Source organism: Ammodytes marinus (assembly GCF_949987685.1).
Source record: "Ammodytes marinus genome assembly, chromosome: 16".
NCBI lineage: Eukaryota > Metazoa > Chordata > Actinopteri > Uranoscopiformes > Ammodytidae > Ammodytes > Ammodytes marinus.
The window spans coordinates 14254260-14276539 of NC_137220.1; the positions used below are offsets into that span (position 1 = coordinate 14254260).

Consider the following 22280-nt stretch of genomic DNA (forward strand, 5'->3'; position numbering starts at 1 on the left):
CTTTAAATCAGAGAGGGAACATAACAAAATGGCTCGTGAGTACAGTTCATGACAGGATGTACAACGGTTGTTGCGCAAATGCAGGTCAAAAGTGACTGGACAGGCCAAAGACAAAACCACAGCTGGACAATGAGACAATACTGCACTTTGCAATATGGAAGTTCCATTAACACAGGTGCTATTTCGTTAGAGTTGCTAATGCCCTCATTAAGTGGTAATGAAATGACCAGGATTTATTTGAGGTAGCCGTACCTTTGATAACTTCGTATTATTCCATTGTAGGTTGTATTGCCATTCAGTAAGTAGCACTGCTGTATGCGATATTGTTCAATTCTTTATTTTTTTGCATCAATATGAGTCAGTGTGTGATTAGCCAAAAACAGACAGTTTCCCAGCGGAATTTTCCAGAATATGTCATAAACAGAAATATGGGTCCACCCCAGTATATGATGAGGTTAGGACCTTATAGCTGTGGCCTGGGTATGATTCCAGCACGGAACCTTTGCTGAATGTCTTTCCCTGTCTCCCTGCGCTGCCCTTTCTAATAAAGCACAGGCTTCCAGACAGCAGTGCATTTCAGTGTAAAAGATAGAATAGACCAGTATCCAAGCAGCATGTTTTAAAGGTGCACTATGCAGTTTCAGGTGATGGGGGGTTTGTTTACATTGTCATAGCCTGCAGATAGTTTACAAAAAATATTTCTTCTACATGTAATTCTTACAAATGAATAATTCCATCATAATTCATTATATATCAAAAAATTAATTGATGCACATGGAACCAAACGTAAGACAAAAAAAAATTTGTGGGCTCTGCTGAAGGTAAACAACAACAGCAAACCAGTAATTCTTAAATTCGATTTCTAACTTCAAACAGTGTTCCAGGGATCCAATTTTCCTACGTATAAAGTGTGTTTATTCAGTCATAGTTATATCTTATAAGATTTTCTCTGACACACCCAAAGTTACACAGTGCACCTTTAAAATATTTTTTTATAAATTAAATTAAATCCAAGCAAAACAACAACAACAAAGTGGCAAACCCTCTGATTCTAGTCTGTGGCTTGTCTAAGGCCAATATTTGCTGTTTGGCTCCATCTAGTGGCTCCCTAATGAAACACACATTACCGAGAATTATTAAGGACTCATTACATGCAGAGAATAACCTGCAATGAGCCAAAAGGGATGCTTAACATACATATTCAAACTCTTCTTTACATCAATTTAGTCAGATGGACAGAATTTGTTTTTTTAGAAGACATAAGGTCATTTTGACAGAAGAAGAGGGAAGAAAGCAAGTAGTTCACCATGCTTTATCAAAGAACAAGTACAGGTCTCAAGAACAAAAGAAAAGCACAACTGTAACAGTGCCTAAGATCATTTCTACAAGTACACAGGACGTACTGTATATAAAAATATCAGACTCTGAATGCATAGGTTTAAGTGAAACTGTATTCTGCTTTTTATCTAGAACAACAAGCAACCCCACAAATACAACGTTAGTCACATCCTTTTCCCAGGGAATCAAAGATCCCAAATTCCAAACCTGCTGCTCTCGCTCACCTTCGTATATGTCACCCCACTTTCTCAACCAAGCCTTAAAACAAGTGGCACAACTTCCCTTAATAAAGCATTTGAACATGTTTGGGAAGGTAAAATAAGCACTCGTGGTAATCCTTTCAGCCAACACATCCCTCTCCGTCCCCACCCCGCTACATTGCACTTAGCGTCAACAAAAGCATCTCTGTACTCTTCATCATCCTGACTCTTTCTCACACGATAGTAGTAGACTTTTTGACACCAACACAACAGGCCTAGGCTGGTTATTAAAGTAAATGATACAAATGATTAAACAAAAAAAGAGTTAATAAAAACATACAAATTACAGTAAGGGCCTCAGGTATACATTTGAACAGTAAACAGTTAGCGCTGGGGGGTAAGATTTTTTTTTTCCCGATTGTAAGTGCAGTGGTCGCCTACTGCACTGTTTCAAATAAATGAGACCCGCAGCATTAACAATTTAAAAGAAGATATAAAGTGTTGATGAAAGCAGCATAAACATCACCATCTGACCTGTCATGGCCCCATTAAACTCTTCATATACAGTAGAAGAACATTTTCTCTTGCCGTTAGCATCTAGTCAGTCTCCACCTAAGCTATAATTTAAAAAAAAACACAAACATCATATTTTAATTTCTTGAACTACTTTTTTTTTTTTTTTTAGAGATTAGCAATAGACTGGCCTTTACAACCAAACAGATGGCACACAGTAATGTCTATATTCTGTGTTGCTTGTTATGTTGTATAGAAAACTAGTAGTCACCATATAGATTCAAACAGAGGTGACAAAGAGAAATCGTGACAGAAATAATCGTTTGGATGAGTGTCGGAAGGAACATGCAGCACTCGATCCTAAGAAAACCAGTGTCCCTCAAAACACAGCTAACTGTGTCCCACACTTGCCCCAGTATCTCACTTATTTCCTCCTCTCGGACACGCCGATAGTTTATTCTGCAGTGTGTGTGTGTGTGTATCTTTGCTGGCTAGATGAGCTTTTTGGTTTCGATTCTAAATCACAGTTAAAACAGAAGGACAGCAACTGAAAGTGACTCGGATGATACATTGAAGCGGGAGCCTCGAAGCACAAGGTCTCGCTCTTATTTAGGGAGAATCAATAGAACTCCAAAAACAAAACTCAAATAAATACTTCACAGTTGATAGTCGTTACGCTGACTAAACCGAGCGGCTTCAAGTTGCTGCGCATTTAGTAGATCTATGTTGGACATGAAATGAGAAACGAGAGAAACAAATTCAAACTAATTATCTCTTTACCACAGTGTATGAATGGATTATTTAAATAGGGAAACCTGTGCTCCTCTCCTACTCAAGTGTCCATCCTTGTGTGGATAATAATATATATATTAAAGCGCACTATTCGCATTTGTCAGCAAATATTAGTCCAAAGATACCTAAAGCTTTCCTCCACTTTTTAAGAGCTCGGGGGCCACTAATAGATGTCCCCTCTTTTGGAAAGACACTAAGGTTTATATGCCTACTACAGCATGTATGAAAGTGTGTACGCCAGCTAGAACATTGGATAATAACACTGTATAGGTCTCTGTTTGCTAGAAAGTCAACTTGCTGTGTGCGATGTCCAATGTGCTAAAACAACACACTGATGATGAAACCTAATCAATTCAGAGTTCTATTCATATCCTTCCTCGTCGTCCACAGCCAGTATAGGGGGGTGGGTGTGTCCATATAAGGCTATTGCAGAAATCCCAGATTCAAGTCCATTCGGTAAAAGGAAGACGAGCCGACGTCTCACTCAAGTTGTCCCAAAGTGCACTGGTGGGGAAGAGAAAGAGATAAAGAGAAGGGCCAAAATACTTGCACTCGCACATAATGGAGGACGCCATGCATCAGTAAATCGCTTAGAAGTGGTCGGGTACGCTAAGGCGGGATACAGGGCCAGACGAGGATGCCAAGAGGACAATAGCTAGAGGACTTGGGGAAAAAAAATTAAAAAATCCCAGTTAGGATATTGGCGAAAACACCAAAGTTAAAAAATGAGCTGTAACAAGGGGGACTTGGGATGGGGCGACTAGTTCTGGTTTTTCTTGAGGGGGGAAAGCTACAGAATAGAAGCCTGTCCTATAAGCAGGTAAGAGCCCGGAGCTCTGCTGTAAGCTTTAGTAGGTGAGACGGGAGGCCTTCATGTTGTAGCATGGTCTGTCTGTTAGCGCTCCAGTACCAGAGAACAGGGACAGGCCCTCTGTCTTCTCCAACACAACCTCCAGCTCCTGGAAGTCCTGCAGCCGAGCCACATCCTTGTCCTGCAACAGCCAAAAGAGACGGAACATTTTTAAAAGCCATTATTCATTATTATTTTAGTACTATTAAGAATAACTATCTTTAGGGGTGCTCGTGGTGCTAGAGGCTCAGTCCTCAGAAGCAGCATACCACGGGTTAAAATCCTGCCTGTGGTCGTTCTCTTCATGCCATTCCCCTCTCTGCCACATTTCATCCCTGTCTCTCTGAACTGTCAAATAAAATGCCCAAAAAATAAAAAATAAAAAAAATGACTCAATCCTTAAATGGATCTACCATGGATATTTTGACTGTTTTCAGGCATTTGACTAATAAAATAAAAATAAAAAAAGCACAAATTTCAAGGTGGGGTCAGCAATTCTGGAGAATGTGCATTGTCAATCACTTTTATTCAAAATCAGTGAAAATCTCCAAACGATGTGCAAACTGTCCGTACTTTGAGTGCCCTGAATAAAAATCAAAACATTTTAAAAAACAGGCTAGGCTTTGTGAACAGGGAAGGAAACAGTGTGTATGTAAACAAAAGGGGCCCCCTGTAGCTAGCAACATGCCCGTTTACAGAACCTGGGCTGTGCAGAAACACTGGATTTTTTTCAGCGCACAGACAGTATGTAAAGGTAGCTGATCATGAGGAGATATTTGCTGATTTTACCCAACACATTTTGACAACAAGCATTCTTCAGAATTGTTCAGGCCATCTTTTAGAATACATAATACATCTTTTAAATGGACATTCTCACTTTTTTCAGGCATTTTACAGACAACAAATGTTCAGCTTCTATCCCACTGTTATCTTCAGTAGGAGCAGCCAGGCACTGCATGTCATGATGTATAAAGGCACAAACACAACATACACTGGGGGATTCAGCGGGATGGTAACGTGAGTCACAAACGTTCCTAATAGGAGAGTTGAGGGAAGGTGTGGCAGTCAGTGTGAGCGCATGAGTCACACAGAGACACAGCAATGCATTCTAACAACACAGTACAGGCAGCGTTGTGACAGCAGGCAGGTTAGCTTGTTTCTGACCACCACATCTCTGTCACTGAACACCAATGGTACAATGTGAGTGACATGCCTTCTGCCATGCCTCACTGTTCAAAAACCTCATACTTTACATAACGTATTATTTCAAGCTTAGTTGTCTAAATCACAGGTTTTTCAAAGCTAAAGTCAAAGAATCCCCCCCATTTACCCTAATATTGATAGGTAGAGAATGAGTCGATATACTTTATAGAATAGCCAAGCCTATTAGAATCTGTGTTTGTATTTATGTGTGCGAGTGGCTGTTTGGTTACACTGGAAGACAAGGTTATAGTGTGTGCAGTTTGCAGTCCTTTATTCTTCCCCCCCGTACCTTTCTCAGCATGGTGTTGGGCAGCTTGCGGATCTTCTCCACGTGCTCAACGCCAATGTCTAGCTCCCGGCAGCAGACCCTGAGCAGGGAGCGGTAGGTCAGCTCCTGCCTGTCCAGCTCCACCTCTATGAAGTCATTCTCCCGCGTGTTAGGGTTCTGGATACGCACCTTCAGCACCAGCTCTAGAGAAAAGGACCAGAGTGATACCTCTCTCTGTTAACAAAGATAGGTTGGCTTTTTCACATTAAAAACAAAACAAGGTGGAGTCAGCGATTCTTGAGAATGCTTAATGGTTACAAAATAACTTTTGGTCAAAATCAGTGAATATCTCCTCACTATCTGCTACCTGTGTGCGCTGGTAATACACAGCCTCTGTAAACTAATATGTTAAAAACAAGGGGGGGTCAACTGTAGATAGCAACATGCCCGTTCACAGAGTCTAGGCTATGTATTAACACTGCTAGCGGATCATGAGGGGGATATTCACTGATTTTGACAAAAAGGGATTTTGACAACAAGCACTCTTCCTTTTAAATCTGTGATCCTCTGGCTCTAGTTTTTTTTTTACTCACACCAAGATATAATAGCTGTATTGATTTCCCCAGCTTACTATCACAGAGAAAGTAGAGTAGTGTTGAGCGATTGCAGCATGTATTGCAAAGGTAAACTCACATTTAATGGTATCCTGGTAGTATCTGCTGAATCTGTATTTGTGGACAGATATAGTAAACAAACACAATGATTAAGTCTCTCACCTTGCACATTGACGGGGAAGGTGCTGGTGAAGAAGAAAGGCTGGAAGGCGGGCACGGACCCTCCACCTGCGGCCTGGCTGCAGCTCAGTTGTTGTGGGATGGACTGCTGCCTGCTGATGGCTGGGTTAGCGCCGGTTAGCGGAGCCTGGACCTGGCCCCCACCAGTCCCATTGCTGCTGCTGCCCAGGGTGGGGCTGGGCGAGGCGGACGGAGGGGAGCGCACCGTGCCGTTGTGCGTCACGGCGTAGTCAGAGTGGTGGTTGACCAGGTGAGGCTCCACCGACAGGTCCATGGGCACGGCACTGCTTATAACTGTTGTGTGGTTAGGGTTAGGGTTGTGGTTATTATGGGAGGAGGCCGGTCCCGATGATGACACGCCATTTTGCTCACTGACAGGAACAAATTCCCCGGCCTGGGATTGGCTGAGAATGGGAGGGGTGGTGATGACGTCATCAGAGATCAAGTTGAGGGCTGAGTGAGTGGGAGAGAGGGAGGTGGACTCGCTGCTGGTGTCCTCGGCCGAGTGCTCTCCTGAGCCGTTGTATGTGAGGTGCTGCTGCTGGTCCGGCTGGGCCTCTGGCTTGTTGTCCAGCTTGGAATAGATGAAGGGCGGGTTAGACAGGTAGGCAGGGATGAATGGCAACTCGGCCTCCTTGACTTCAGGCACTTCCTCCACTTCAACTACGATGATAAAAAAAGAGACAGAGAAAAAAGAGAACTATTAACTTCAAAAAGTTGACCCTCTGTCTAAACCATATTTAGCTTAATTACGCTGCCCTGATAAATGCTGTGTTCTTATAGCTCAACAACGGAATTCTACGGGCAATTACTTTTCGATAATGCCCGCTGTTAAAACCCTCTGAGGTCTACGGCCGTGCGCGTGCATATCTTTATTAATATCTACCTGAAGATATGGCTGAAAAATAAAATGAAAACATCATCTCAAACTAGAGGTCCTCCTGTTTCCGGGGAATGTTCTTGTGATACTGTCAGTCCCTTACAGGCTTAGAAAACACTGTGAGAAGCAAGACCCAGAAGCTCCCCAACTCCCACTTAGCTTGTAAATAGTGCATCGAGTATAGTGTGAAAGTAGTTTGTTATTATTGTTTTTATATTTACTTAATGGTTTGTTTGAAAAATGTTTTGTGATGCTTCCTCTTTTATTAGTATACATCCCATGAATCATTATATGTGGTTCAAAGTCTTCATTCAGTCTAATTTCCTAATGTTTTTTGAAAGTAGAGACAATATTTCTACCAAAAAGCATCTGGACCAAATTTTTATATTAGTCATGTTTTGTGCACTCCCCTACTGTGTTTTGGAAAATGTCAACTGCATTTTTGAAGCTAAGGCTTAGGAGAAGCAATTACAAGAGCCAAAACAACTCAACAGGATGACTAAAGGTTCTTCTTTCACACAAATGTCCAGGTTTTTCAAAAATCGCAATTCATTTTTCAGCATTTAAGCCAATTATTTACATACACAATGGTCTAGGACATAAGTAGACCTCAGAAAACAAAGGCCTAATGTGTTCTGAACATTTCCATATAAAACACTTTGGTATAATTTATCTTCTTGCACATTTGAAATAGGTATTTCTAGAAGTATGTAAAATCGGAGAAAATACCCCTAGACCTCAGAGGGTTAAGGATAATTTACTGATGCTATGGACATTGTTCTGATTTATCATCACTTCCTGTCATATCAATCAGCTGACAGACGTCTACAAACAGTCACATACCACTACTCGTACAAAAACAATGGAATACTTTTTCGACATGACTTTGAATGTATCTGGAGAGCAGGGAAGTTCGGAGACATGGATATTGTCTGAAAAAAGCTCCAGTCAAAACTACATCACGTGAGTACGTTTGGCCACCAATTTACAAAGTTAGTAGTCTAAATCAATAAAACTTTAAAACAAAAAAAATCTTCAATAATTGATGTAGTTAGTAGCAGTGTATTAACTAAGCGGGATAATGTATAGTGAACGGGTCAATAAATGACGAGTTCACTGTACATTATCCCTTACTTTAGACGCACTTATAGCATCGACAACACCTGTGGTTACAACCTGTACATTACAACAAGTGACATCTAGAATGACATGACAGGATCAAGAATGACAAGAAGGAAGGAGAGGCTGAGAAATGGCATGATGTGTGTGCAGCTCACTTCCTAAGAGGCGTTTGATCTCTGGTTTGGAGGTGAGCTGCGAGGCCAATTCATCCTTCCCCGTGAGGATTTCCTTGTCCGCTTCACAGCTGAGCAGGTAGGACACAATGTGCTTATGGTTCCTCTTGCACGCCCAGTGCAGGCATGTCCTGGTGGGGTGATTGGAGAGAGAGAGAGAGAGAGAACACAACTTAATGAACCAATCAATTAGTAAATAAATAAAAAAACAAACTAAGCCGATTAAAAAAAAGTTGTTGTAACATAAGGCGATCATTAGTTCGATCTATCGTCGTCACACAGGTTGTGTAACTATTGTGAACCAGGAAGACCAGCCGAATTGTTTGAGATGATAGTGCTGGTAAACACAACAGGACTATGGACTATTATAGGACATTACAGTGTTGCATAAAGGGGTTGATGATGCAATTGTGTGTCACATGGAATATTGATTGTTTTACTTAATTCAGTCAATATACTTTACTATCTATCAATAAGCACTGCTCCCTGCTAGTGTTGTGAGAATAATCACTGTATAATAGGTCATTGGAATATGATATTACCATCCTTAAAATACCAACAGAGCATATTTTGAACTGAGTAGGATAACAAGTGACAGGTCTGGCTGACTAACAGGCTGCTCTGTCTTATAACATGAGCCATGACACTGATTTAATACCTTTTACTGTGTTCATTGGCTGAGGGGGAAGTTTTCACCTAAATATCAACAACTGTGTGCATGAGTTTGACGTGGAGAAGAGCCCAGAAACACTCACCATCCATTGATCTCGTTCTGAGAGTTCACATTTACTCCACTCTCCACCAACGACCGCACCTCGTCGATGTCCCCGATGGCAGACGCCTCTCTCAGCCGCTCCTGTAACTCTTTATCCAGCGAAGTGGTGGACATCTTGGTGCACACGGCTAGCGCTGCGCGAGCATAGGACACACGAAAGCCTCTCGGGTTAAGCTGTCACTACTAATCGCCTAATGAATTCCCTAGCAATGGCGCACACACACACGTCCACTGTATTTAGACAGTCCTGCTAGCATTAGCTATCCGGCTATAGTTGCTAGCTCACCGAGGCGCTAGCAGCAGTCTTTGGTGCTAGCCTCGCTCCGGCTAAACTTGAGTGTCGATGCTTGGGAGTGTTTGGTGCTTATACCGCAGGCTGCCTCCCCGCCATTTATCTCTGTCTGCTGTAAGTTAGTTAAAGCACCGCAGCCGATACTCATTTAGTGGTCTCAGGGCTGCGTGGACTGCAAAAGGGGGAACAAAATAAAAAATAAAGGAAAGAAAACACACACACGCACCACCGCCTCGTCGGGGGGCATCTTTAGGTGTAACAACAGAGAGCACACATTTTAGTTCCTAATACTTCCATAGTTCCCCCCTTAACCCACGAACATTTCCATTTTAAATGATGTAATATGTTAAAACTGAACATGTTGCTTCATAACGCAACTTTGAAATTGCGTTTTAAAATCAATCATTGTGTTAATTAGTTGAGTTTCCGATTGACTTCATTTTTGTCCGTTTATTTTGAAAGTTATCACCGGAGGTGATACTTGGTAAGCATGTCTGTTTTTACAGAAAAATAGCCAATATCATCAATATATAGTTTTTTTTTTAATGTCTGTTTTAATTTGTTAATTTGGTCATGAAGGGAATGATAGTGCAGTCATTTACATTAACTTCGAGTTAATATAAACGTTGAGTGTGTATGGTCATATTTCAATATTGTTTCACATTCCCAGCGTAACCAACTTAACCTATTATCTAAATTAGGCTTCTACAGTATCATTACCATACCATTACGTTACAAAGTCTATCAGGTGCCACCACTCGGTGTCTCAACAGATGTAGATGGAGTGGAGACGGAGGTGGAGTCTTTGCTGCCATCTTGTGGTCACAGGGAGAAACTGCAACACAATAAATATATCAATAAATATATCGAGCCAAAAAAACATTAATTTGTGCATGGCTTTGACCCGTCATCTGGTGACCACAGTGATGAACACCAAATTAAATTATTCAAATCAAATCTATCAGCGTCAGTGCAGACATGATATACTACTGCCATTTCCTAAGGCACAGTATCCAAACTGAACTGCAACACAGAAAATAAACGTAAAGGCATGCCGTAAAGGCATACCTCTTCCGGTGGATATTTTCAAAATACAATCAACAAACTCATGTGAAAACAGAAGAAAATAATGAAAAAAGAAAGAAAGACCGGGAAATAATAATTGTTATTATTATTAATTTATTCATTTTAAAATGAGAGCATGCGAAACAAACCAAATGTATGGGGATCAATGAACTCATTCAAATTATGGTTCTACATAGTTTGGTGCAGTAGGTGGCGGTATGCACCTACACCATGGTTCGCAATTCGCAATGAAACACAAAGAATAAGAAGATAGGGCTGCTGTGTGTGCGCGTGTGGTGCTGCTGTACTGGTGCCGTGCTGTGTAGGCGAACTATATTATAAACGGGCGTTGTTGTCACGGCGTCAGCCATTTTGCTAAGGATATTTTAGCGCGCTATTAGATGTGTGAACAGGATCCGCAAGATATATCGTACTACTTCTAAATCAAGGACAAGGGTCTTACAGGCAACATGCTGTCAGCAGCCCAGCTACTCGATGAGTTAATGGGCCGAGATAGAAACTTGGCCCCGGACGAGAAGCGATGCAACGTGCGATGGGACGACGAGAGCGTAAGTTAGCGTCCTAGCTAGCCTATCGTCCTAGTCAGCGTTAGCATGCTAAGATGTCTTAAATCGAGTTAAAAGAAGTTAAATTAAACTGCCTGCCATATATCCAGATATCAACCATAACCCACAGAAAGTGCACCCTGAAGCAAACGTGTTGAGGGCGGTCTATGGGTGTGTGTGTAAGTAGAATTAGCACAAGGGTTTTTCGATGCTAATAGTTGAGGCTAATTCATTGGCTCACAGTGCTGTGGATTAACGTGACACGCACGCTCTGCTGCGCGCGCCCATCAAACTACTTGCCAGGCTTCATCCAGAGTCTTAAAAGGCGTTCATCTAAAAATAAGACGTGAATTGGTGTAAACATATTTTTAATCGGTCACGCGGGGAATGGATGTGGTCTATTGTATCAATATTACTTTCTGACGTTGCAATGTACAAAGCTCAAAATAATTGACTGCATCTATTTATTAAATCAGTCCCTCAACCATTTAACATTACACATTCTAACATTGCATGCTACGATATGGTCACGTTGCCACACACCCCGGGACCCCGATTAGCTCTGTATCCTATCCTTTATGCTTTGGTTTGTTTTTCATGTGAACTGGTGACTGAGGTACCAAACAATTAACCTTTGACTGTAAAACTAAGTTTTTAGGGACTTGCAAGGTCCTAAGTCAAAAGTTGGTGAGACTGCAGAAGATTTGTGTTTTGAAAATTCTCCCTTTTCCCATGAAGGTCTGTCGTTATTATCTGTGTGGCTTCTGCCCTGCTGAGCTGTTCACAAACACCCGCTCTGATCTGGGTAAGTCAAAAACTTTCAGATGTGATCATATATATATATATATATGTTAATATTGTAGCAGTGGCCCAACAGATAACATCTATCTATATACGTAGAAGATGAAGCTCACATTTTTTTCCCTCCCAGGTCCTTGTGAGAAAATCCATGATGAAAATCTGAGGACAACGTAAGTTCTACTTGTGGTTTTTTTTAACTCTGTGTATGTGTGTGTATCTTGATGGTTCCACCTAACACCTTGTTTCTGTCACCGTTTGTTGTGTGCAGGTATGAGAAAAGCTCTCGTTTCATGAAGGAAGGCTACGAACGAGACTTCCTGCGCTATCTGCAGTCGCTCCTGGCTGAAGTGGAGCGGAGGATTCGTAGAGGCCATGCCCGCCTTGCACTCTCCCAGGCGCAGCAGAATGCAGGGGTTTGTTGTTTGAATTTGAGACATGATGTTTTTTCCCTGCTCTTTTAAGGCACATTCACACTTGGCCCAGTTGTGCAGTGCTTAAAGACCTACTTCACCAGTGGGAATATGAAGGTGTATTGAACACTGAGATCCTATGTAGTATAAATGTGCAAACATTTCTGAAATCGGTTCATCCTAGCCTGAGAAAAGGCAGAAAGAGTGTAGGGTTAGGATTATCAGGACAGCTGGGCCAAGGGAAGACTGAGGGAAGAAAAACCCCATTCATTATATTATAATAGCGATTTTATAATGATAGAACATTGGTTCTGTATGGGTGAAGTATTCCTTTTAAGCACACCTCTCCAAAACTGCCAGAGCTGAGGAAGTGTACTGTGTTTTGAGTACGGAATGGAGCGCTCACACTGGTCAAACAAACTAAACTTTAGGGGACAAACGTACTTGGGCACGGTACAGATGGCCTAGCCCAGGTGTGAGTGTGCCCTTTAAAGTGTTAACACGTTCACTCAATTGTAGGTGCTGGTTGCTCATATTGTCCTCAATACCGCTTTCTATCATCCTAGACATGGTAGACCTAAAATGATATTGCACGATTTTAGCTGATCTACATTGTGATTTATCTCCACAGGGTCCCGGTCCATCTGGAAAGAATGAGGAGAAGGAGACGGTTCTGACGGAGAAGATAGAAGACCTTGTTATGCAGGTTTGTAACCAATATTGTGAAATGGGTTTGTGGATATTTATCTATGAATAAAAGGTGCGAAGTAGTATTTGTAAGTGTCCGCTGTTGTTTTGAATGTTGATTATCACAACTTGATTCACTACTCTGACTTACGTTGTATGAACCGATTTGATAAGCCAACGGACTACATTCTAACTGAAGCCTCGGATATCTAGTTGTCAGTGTTGTTTTACTGTGATAAAATGGCTGATTATCTGTGTGTTGCTTTTGCTCAGATTGAGGAGCTGGGTTCGGAGGGCAGAGTGGAGGAGGCCCAGGGAATGATGAAGCTGGTGGAGCAGCTGAAGGACGAGAGAGAGCTGCTCAACTCCACCCCCTCAGTGAGTCAGCCCACCCACAGGGCCAAACTCAAATCTGTCTAAAAAAGGTTTTAGACAGATTTTTGATCCAAATAATGATCAAAGTAGCATGGACTGAAAAAGGATTCACAAGTCTCCCCCCCCCCCCCCGAATGAGCCTGATATATCTTAATAGGAGTTTGTCACCCTACACAGAGGCCGCCATGTTGCCCCACCATGTTTCTAGAGTAGCACAGAATGGACAAACTTGATAGCCATATGCGTTTTTATAGTGGGTGTCCTAGGGGAAATGCACCTGTTGGAAGACGAAGAAGCACTATAAAATAAATAACTAAATACATCTTCTCCTCATCAAGGCATGGCAAGTTCATTTATATAGCACAGACACAAGGCCATTCGAAGTGCTTTACAGGGGTAAGATTAAAATACATAATACACATTAGAAAAGCGAATGAATAGAAATAGAACATTCAAATAAAATAAAAATTACAGGTTAAAATGGAAACGGAAAAGTCTTCAGACTTGATTTTAAAAGAGCTGAGAGTTGCTGCAGACCTCAAGTATTCTGGGAGCTTGTTACAGAGATTTGGTGCATGAAAACTAAAAGCTCCTTCTCCTTGTCACTCGATATTTTGGGAAGACAATGGTGGCTATAAAAGGCAATGGTGGATGATGCCATCTTAAGGAACTAGCTTCTTGTCCTTGAAGGCCACCATAGATTCTTTAATTATTCAAAATAAGAAATATGTCTTTCTTACATAATTCCTGAACAATGTAACCGATTACTGTTTTTCCCCCCGTAGACCATTGAGAGCTTTGCTGCCCAGGAGAAACAGATGGAGGTGTGTGAGGTGTGCGGGGCCTTCCTCATTGTGGGCGACGCACAGTCTAGAGTGGACGACCATCTGATGGGAAAGCAACACATGGGCTACGCCAAGATCAAATCCACTGTAGAGGAGCTCAAGGTAACGGGATAGTCTGACACAAAGAACACATGCATAGACCATGACATGCAGCATACATGAGTTGTGCACCATCAGTTACAGCTCATGTTACGGCAGGTCAAGGGACAGAAAAACTGTTAACTACAATTTCATAGTCGTCGTGGAATTTTCTGTGTTTTTAGAAGTCTTGTAAATGCATTCAGAAAAGCAAATTCTGATAAATACCAAAATATGTAAATACCACACTGTGGCAACACACAAGTGATAAACCCATCACCAGAATCTATGAGCAGAAAGTGCAATAAGTGACTACAGAACCTGTCTGTATTAGCCTGCAATATTACTTTGTTGTACAGTTTTATTCTTAATATTCTTCTCGGCAAATACAACCAACTGGACAGGAGTTTGGCGCAACGGGTTATATACTAGAGCTTGCACAGTCAGTGTTAGGGTTGCAAAGGGGTGGAAAGTTTCCGGTAAATTACCGGAAAGTTTCCGGAAACTTTCCACGGGAACTTTCGCTCGGGAATTTTGGGAATATTCAAAATTGGAAATTATAGGAATTAACTAAATGTCGGTAATTTAAATGATTTTTTTCATATCCAAACATAAATCTAAACATATAAACACTATGTTGGGTCATAGGCAGACATCCATGCAAAATTATACAATTAAAAAACATTACATTTGAACAGATTTATTTGTAAAAATAATTTTCAAGTTTTGATTATTTTATGAACAATCAATAATTTCACTGAACAACAAAAAGATGAATGTTGAGTTAAATATTACTCCTCTGTCTGACCCCACCCATTCAATTAATAAAGTCAATTGCCCCCCATGTGATGGAGGAATGCACAGTGCATGTAGGGGGCATGGCCTCACTACCCCTGCAGTAGGATGTGTGCTATGTGCAATTTGCCAAGTGTAGGCTACTTGCATAGAATCTGGTTGTTTTAGTCAAGATTATGCTAAAATATATTGTCCCCAACTATATTTAAAATCACTGTTTAAGCCTCTGTAAGCCTGGTCTAGTAAAAATCAATAAATTATATCAAGTTGGGTGTCTCAAACTTTTTTTTTTAAATCTGATTTGAAATTAAATGTTCATAAATATATTAAAACTTAGTTGAAAAAAACTGCTTTTTACAGTCTAGAACGTTTGCCAGGACTGAAATAACATAGTTAGGAGAATGTAATGCATTTGGGTAGCTTTAAATTTAGTAAATTCCCGTTTATTCCCAAAATTCCCGTTAATTCCCATGGAAAGTTTCCAACTTTGAAAATTCCTGGAATTTTGCAACCCTAGTCAGTGTGCTTACATATTTTGGGCTGCATGCACATGGGCGCAGGTAGCTCCAATGTTTTTGACTGACGATTTTTACATCACGCATGCCAGAGTGGAGCCCGAGTATGAATATGCCTTTAAGCGAATAGTGGTTTGAAATAGACCGATCAACGTGTCATCATTTAATGTGAGGGCTCTTGCATTTTTCCTCCAAGGAGAAACTCCATCGGCGCTCAGAAGAGCCGCAGGGGGAGACCCCGGCCCTCAAGAAGGACAGAGAAGACCGCGAGAAAGAGAGGGAGGAACGGGAGAAGAAGCGCAAGGAGGAAGAGGAGAAAGAGAAGGAGCGGGAGAAGGAGAAGGAGCGGGAACGAGAGAAGGAGAAAGAGAGGGAGAAGGAGAAAGACAGAGAGCGGGACAGAGAGAGAGACAGGGACAGGAGGGGAAGACGGAGCCACTCCAACAGCCGCCACTCCAGCCGAGCGTCGGACAGGAAGCGCAGCCGATCCCGGGAGCGCCGCCGGTCCCGGAGCAGAGACAAGGAGAGGGAACGCAAACGCAGCAGGTACGTCTCCACACCGGCTCTCTAGGAACAGCAGCGGCCATTTACATTTAAATTCACAACAACATGTAAGAGCAACATCACAGTTAGAGCTGTGAGTTTTTTTTTTCATTTCTTTCAACTGCCAGCTGGTCTAAAGGGGGAGAAAAAAGGAAACATACCAAATTGTGACGATGAACCTGCATTTTAGACCCCCCCCCCCCGATATGGATAGCTGATACTACTCATTAAAATGATGAACGACCTGATCAACATTTCGCTTGACTGCCTGAACAGAACAGAATAGAAACTATTTATTTGACATTTAAAAAGTCTTTAGAAGGGAGGGGTGCGGAAAAATAGATCCCTGGAAATTACCCCAAAAACTACATGTATTGGCACACGCCAGACTCACAGAGAACCTTCTACCATTTATTAATGGTATTCCTCCACTGGTTGTTGTAACATAAACGGCAACATACTACAAAACCAAATATAGACACCACTTGACCATATTAGTTGTATATGACTGTGTGTGGCTGCATGATAAATGGCAGCTTGTTTCTTTAAAATTTCTTCCACCTGTTGCCTGAATGACATGTTCTACCTCCTCTTTTCCCCCCTAGGAGCAGGGACAGGGAGAGGAGGCGCAGTCGTGATCGCTCTGACCGAAAGCGTCGCTCCCGCAGTCGGGACCGGAAGAGATCCCGCAGCTCGGAGCGCAAGTCTCACCGCAACCACCGCAGCCGCAGCAAGGACAGAGAACGGTCATCCAAAGACAAAGGTGAGAGCACTTTAAAAATGTTTTAGTACACAAATCAAAAAAAAGTTTCCCTCTTCTTCACATGACCATCGGCGCTTTGTTGTCTCAGCCTCTGATGGACACTATACCAAAAAAAAAACTTGAGAAATGTTTCCTTTTTAACTGGTGTTGATTGACAGATTAGCATTATGTTTTTCTCTGAACAATAATTGCCGTTCGTTAACCGTCAAGATTAAATGTGACTATTTGTACTGCAATTAGGGTTGTGCCGCCCAACAGAAACACTCTCATTTTAACCTATGTAGATGTCTGCACCAGCTACGTTTCACAGGCGTAAGCGTGACATGAAGCAAAAAACAAAACTGACCCGACCCTTAATTTGGTCGGTCTGAACTTAAAGGTGCACTATGCAGTTTTAGGCGAGGGGAATTTATTTACATTTGCACAGCCTGCAGTTAGTCTACTAGATATATAATATACTCTACATGTAATCCTTAGTTTTGAATAATTCTATCATTATCAATCACAAGGGAATTATTTTGAGGCACCGGGAACCAAACGTTAGACTAGAATATGTTGGTAAACAAAACTGTCGGCCCTGCTGCTGTAAACAACAGTGAAACAGTAACTTTAAAGGTAGCTTTCTAACTTCAAACAGTGTTCCAGGAATCCAATTTTCCTGTGAGGAAAGTTTTGTTTATTCAGTTATGAGAGCATAACTTTAGGAAATGTTCACTTCTCTGACACACCAAAAGTTACACAGTGCATTTTTAACTGAAGGTATAAATCAGTTAGCTTGCATCACCGTCTGTGTCTTCTTGTGGGTAAAAGGATAAACGGTTTACCATGAACTAGGGATGCACCAAAATGAAAATTCTTGACCGAAAGAGGCTTTTGCAGTTTTTTTTATATTCATTTTGCCAATTCTGTCACTCATTCATTCATTGACTTATTTTATTTGCAGAGCAGGTTGAGAGAAAAAAACCTGCACCTCACCGAAATGTTCAGACTTCAGAATTTGCATCAAAAAATGATAGGCTTTATTTAAACGATGCCCATGCTTAGGTGGTGAGTGTAACTTTTCGGCTGTAGACAGAAACTAACCTAAATTTTCAGTGTTTCATTTTCGGCCTTTTCACTGTTTCGGCCGACACCTAAAATGATTTATTTTGCCATTTTTGGTGGCCAAAACTTCGGTGCATCCCTACCATGAAAATCGCTACAGTGATGTAATATTTTCTTCCCAGACCGTAAGACGACAGAGGAGAGGAGCAGCTCTAAGAAAGACAGGCACTCTGACGCCGACACAGCAGCTGCTGCCGCCAAGGCTCCGTCTGAAGGGGAAGCCATGGAGACGGGGGCGGCCGCCTCTGCCTCCTCCCCGCTGCTTAACGGCCAGCACCAGCTCCATTCTGAAGGTGACACTCAGTCCAATTAAAACTGATCTGATAGGACCTCAGATCAGGCTCAGGTAAGTGCGTCCTCGTCCTCGCTCCCCCTGGCTCTAAATCCCTCCCCATCTCCTCTCCCCACCCTGTCACCCTACCTCTCCCACCCTGTTTACGTTAAGTTCAATGCCTTTTGTTTATTTTATTTTTTGTCCTATGTGCATATATCTTTATCCTGTTTTTTCGAATAGTGCATAAGTATGCACTGAAGATGAAGGACTAGTCCCGATGAGTGAGACGAAGGTAGAAAAGATTCACACAAAGCCCAGAGGGAAAGGCCAGTGTAGCCCTGAGCAAACATGCCCGGAGGTACCCCTCGTTTTGTATCATTTTATTATTATTTTTTTTTCAATCCTTTTCTAAATGGCAGAAAAAGTATATACCAGTCCAGTCACATTTTCCTGCCTGTATTTACCTGTTTTTAATCTTTATTTTTTTTACACTTTGAAGAACGAGAATGTAATAATTTTGATTTGTTGAGCTATTACATTGGTTATAGGGTGAAAACCCAGCCAATTTGTGTCTACATGTTTATATTTATATCCAAAAAGTGAGTAGGTTTTTTCCTACTCATGTGTAAACACAAAGATTTAATACTTTCAGCTATCATCAAAGGTGTATGTGAAAAACAAGCCATTGATTTGTGCCGTAACCATAACTCAAATGCCATGGATTTGTTGTCCAGCTTACTGTGCCTGTGATGCCATGCAGTGTGTGTTGGGGGGGGGTTGTTATAGCAACGGGCGGAGGGGCGGGACCTTACGTAACTAACTAACTGGAGGGTAGGGTTTATCGAATGAATTGCAACTGACTTCCATACCTCACACAGCGTTGGTGTTGTGAGCGAGACCACATGAGAAAAGGGCAAATTAAAAATCATGGATACTCTGACTGTCAAACTGTGCAGGTACTCACCCCAGGTACTCCTTTCTCTACCCACATCCATTTTCTGAATGCTGTTGCCTGTCAGAAAAAAAAACTAAACTATTCTGTACTTCTCCGAAACATGATCTTGAAAGCTTGAATGTGTATCCACATTTTTATTGTATTTCTTTGTTTTTACAGTTAATAACTTTAAAAAAAATTGTTTGGGGAAAAGTCATTCAGAGACACATTTTTTTTTTTTGAAATGCTGAGATGCACAGACGGCCTGCTTGATATACCTCTGCCAATAGCTAAAGTGGACACTGGTGTGTATATTGTATGTCCCTGTGGTGTGTAGTTCAGGGCTGAAGTTTGATATTTTATGATATGTCATTTGTTTAGTTGATAGGATGCTGTGTTGTCTCTTTAATTGGTCATCAAATCTGCTGAAATAAATCAAGTCCACTTTTGCATTGGCCAAAGGCATATTAAACAGGCTGTCACTGTTTTTAAGGTATACGCTAAACAATGTTACCCTTTTTTTTTCAATTGATCCTCAAACTTAATCAAATTAAGACATTTAGTATTGAAAAAATAGGATATTTTTGCCAAATGTTACTCTTCTACTGTATTGATAGCATTTGTGCATTATTAGCAGTGTCTCTTGTTTGTATGATCTACGCTCTCCTCTGTGGCTAACTTTAGGAACGTATTTGACCAGTAGTCTTTTTAAGTTGATGCTGTCTTTGCGTCAGTAGCATCAGTTGTTGCCACAAACGCTTGTTGTGGGGCCATTGCTAACATTGCATTTTGTGACCATTTTTGCTCAACAGGGGAGGCTGGGATATCTGGTGGAGGAACAAGTGGAAGAGCGCACCCATCTTTACCCTGAACCTGACAACTTCGCTGCTTACGAAACAAGGTGAACCACAAATGAGTAGTGGCTTATTTAAAAACATGAAGATACATGTGTAAATAAGGGGAGAAAGAGAGAGAGGGAGGGGGGAAGGGATAGAGGGTAGAAATTAAATTGATTTTCATGTTCCATCACCTGTCGATCTTTTGGCTGGCTTGAGGGTAGTTGTGGTTCATCTGTTGTATTTCTTGGTTTAGATGTCACCCAGGCATCAAAATAAAATCTAAATACCAAACTTAGAGGAGAATTTCATTATCGGTTTTTGTGTTCTTATTTTGAAAATCTTTACACATCATCCATGTTTCTTGGCATTTAGGGAAAATTAAATAAAAAAACAGTGCTTGTGGTTTGTTTTGGTTTGTCAGGTTCCACTTTACTTCCTGACCCCGATATATACTTTTTTTTTTAAAGAGTCAGTTGAACGCGTATGTACAATGTTAGTCCCACAAAAGGGCGTGTCTCTTTTCTCCTCCACTTAGAGCTCACATTGATTGCTCTTGTCCCCCTTACTGTAAAATATACTGACTTTCATTTTGGATCAAAAGATTTTGAAGACTGAAGATTTGTTTAATTTTGCTCTGCTTTTAATCTGTCTGTCTCAATGAATAAAAAGTAAAAACTTGTCAGTGTTATGTTTTTTTTTGTCCTTTGGGTCTATGTGAACTGGAAAATGTTATAGACTCAAAGACTGTCTTCAATCATGAGAACCATCCAGCTTTGTATTTGCACTATACACATGTAAAGGTTAAAATAATCATTTTTAAAAACTTTTTTTTGCTTGTTGACTACAGTTCAAGACAAGGTGCCAGAACAATTCCTTTAACTCTGTGTGTATTTTTGAAAGACATTGGCAAAGGTTGCATTTCGCTAATTAGCTTATCACAAATAATGGTAGTCATTGGGAAGTATTAGCATGCCTCATCCTTCGACGGTCAGAAGATAATCTTTAAAACATCACTTAACAGTCCTGTGTGCATTGGGACTTGTTTATTTACCAATATGAGAGAACCACTGCGGATGTGCTTGCCAATAGGTCAACAAAAGAAAATGTTTTGTTTACAATTAGATTATGTAGAGCGCAATATGATGTGGTAAGTCCCAACAAGCACACAGGACCATTTAGTGACATCTCATTCAAAAATGCACGCACAGTTAAAGGACTAGTTTCTGTCGCCTTGTCTCCCTTTAATGTGCAAGGTATTTGGTCTGGATTTTAGCAATTTGTCATAAGTGTTATGAACAAGTATTTGGCTTACTGTGTATTCAGTGTACCATTATTTTGGAATCGGATCAAATTACAGGAAGTGCACAAAATGTTTCAATCGTAGATTCAACTGCTAAGAAAAAACCTGGACATGCAGCAAAAGGAATGAAATCCATGTGTGATCAGTACAGGTTTATCTCATGTAGAGCAACATAAATTACGCACTATAGCTTTAAGCTTCAAAACATTATTGCCCATTAAAGGTGGAGTCAGCTATTCTGGAGAAAAAAATATTTTTGTCAAAATCAGTGAATGGAATATATCCTCACGATCCGCCACACCTGTTCTGTGAGTGTGCGCTGAAAACATTCAATGTTAATAGACAGCCTAGTTTCTTTGAACTGGTAGGCCTATGTAAACAGGGGGCCCACCGTAGGTAGCAACATGCCCATTTACAGAGCTTAGATGTGCACACAGTACGGATGCGGAGTGGTTTGTGAGGATCACAATCGCACACATAGTTGTTTGCCTTCATTCCCCTCAGACGTACTGCAGCTGGATGTTTTTTTATTGGTGCGTACCTGTTCTAACCAGGTGTGTGTGGAGAAAGCAGAAGGAGTATGTTTGAGGTCATCATTTGAGTCTCATGGTTACTGTATTGGGTGCCCAGGTCAGCTGACTCCTTTAGACCGTCACCCTCCAGGTTCACCACAGACGAAAGTAAAATGGCCGACATCTGTAAATTGGGCTCATTCCCCAATAAAAACTCTGCTTCTCATCCTTTGGCACATTTTTGTTTTGCACCATTATTCCCACAGTCTGGGGAAATACCAGTTTCAAATTAATTCAATTAAAAAAAAAATATATAGCTTTGGGTGTTATGGTACCCCCCAAGCAAATTTTCTATCAATTACATATCCGCCATGCTTGATTGTGCAGGTTGAGGTGCCCAGCTGTGACTGGTGGACCTGGGAAATGGAGTTCTCTTCTCCCGCTTTACTGTCTTAGCAGATGGCCTTCAGATGGTCTGTTAACGGCTGGGACTGAAGAAGAAATATGGAACAATGACCCATAGAGAGGCCCTGGTCTGAACCAGAAACTATGCTTGTTTGGCGACATAGATTTGCATGGTTTGGAGGAGTTTGATTCAGATGGGAACTGAATTTGGTTTTATGCTTTGTATCATGTTTTAAAGGGTAGGCTACCCGCGGGAAGCTTTTTTAAAA

At 41.3% G+C, this 22280-nt stretch overlaps 2 protein-coding genes across 2 annotated transcripts; one reads left to right on the forward strand and one right to left on the reverse strand.

The window, feature by feature from the left end:
• Window positions 1-1295: 1295 nt before the first annotated feature.
• On the reverse strand, window positions 1296-9434 carry ankrd40 (ankyrin repeat domain 40). Its single transcript, XM_080043756.1, has 5 exons — window positions 8889-9434; window positions 8116-8264; window positions 5941-6621; window positions 5186-5367; window positions 1296-3835 (listed from the first exon to the last, which is right to left on the reverse strand). The coding sequence occupies exons 1-5, from the start codon at window positions 9020-9022 to the stop codon at window positions 3692-3694; spliced, it is 1290 nt and encodes a 429-aa protein (XP_079899882.1). The 5' UTR covers window positions 9023-9434; the 3' UTR covers window positions 1296-3691.
• Window positions 9435-10548: 1114 nt separating this feature from the next.
• On the forward strand, window positions 10549-19906 carry luc7l3 (LUC7-like 3 pre-mRNA splicing factor). Its single transcript, XM_080043378.1, has 11 exons — window positions 10549-10834; window positions 11570-11636; window positions 11763-11802; window positions 11901-12045; window positions 12674-12748; window positions 13003-13107; window positions 13890-14051; window positions 15534-15883; window positions 16486-16643; window positions 17870-18093; window positions 19768-19906. The coding sequence occupies exons 1-10, from the start codon at window positions 10736-10738 to the stop codon at window positions 18058-18060; spliced, it is 1392 nt and encodes a 463-aa protein (XP_079899504.1). The 5' UTR covers window positions 10549-10735; the 3' UTR covers window positions 18061-18093; window positions 19768-19906.
• Window positions 19907-22280: the final 2374 nt, after the last annotated feature.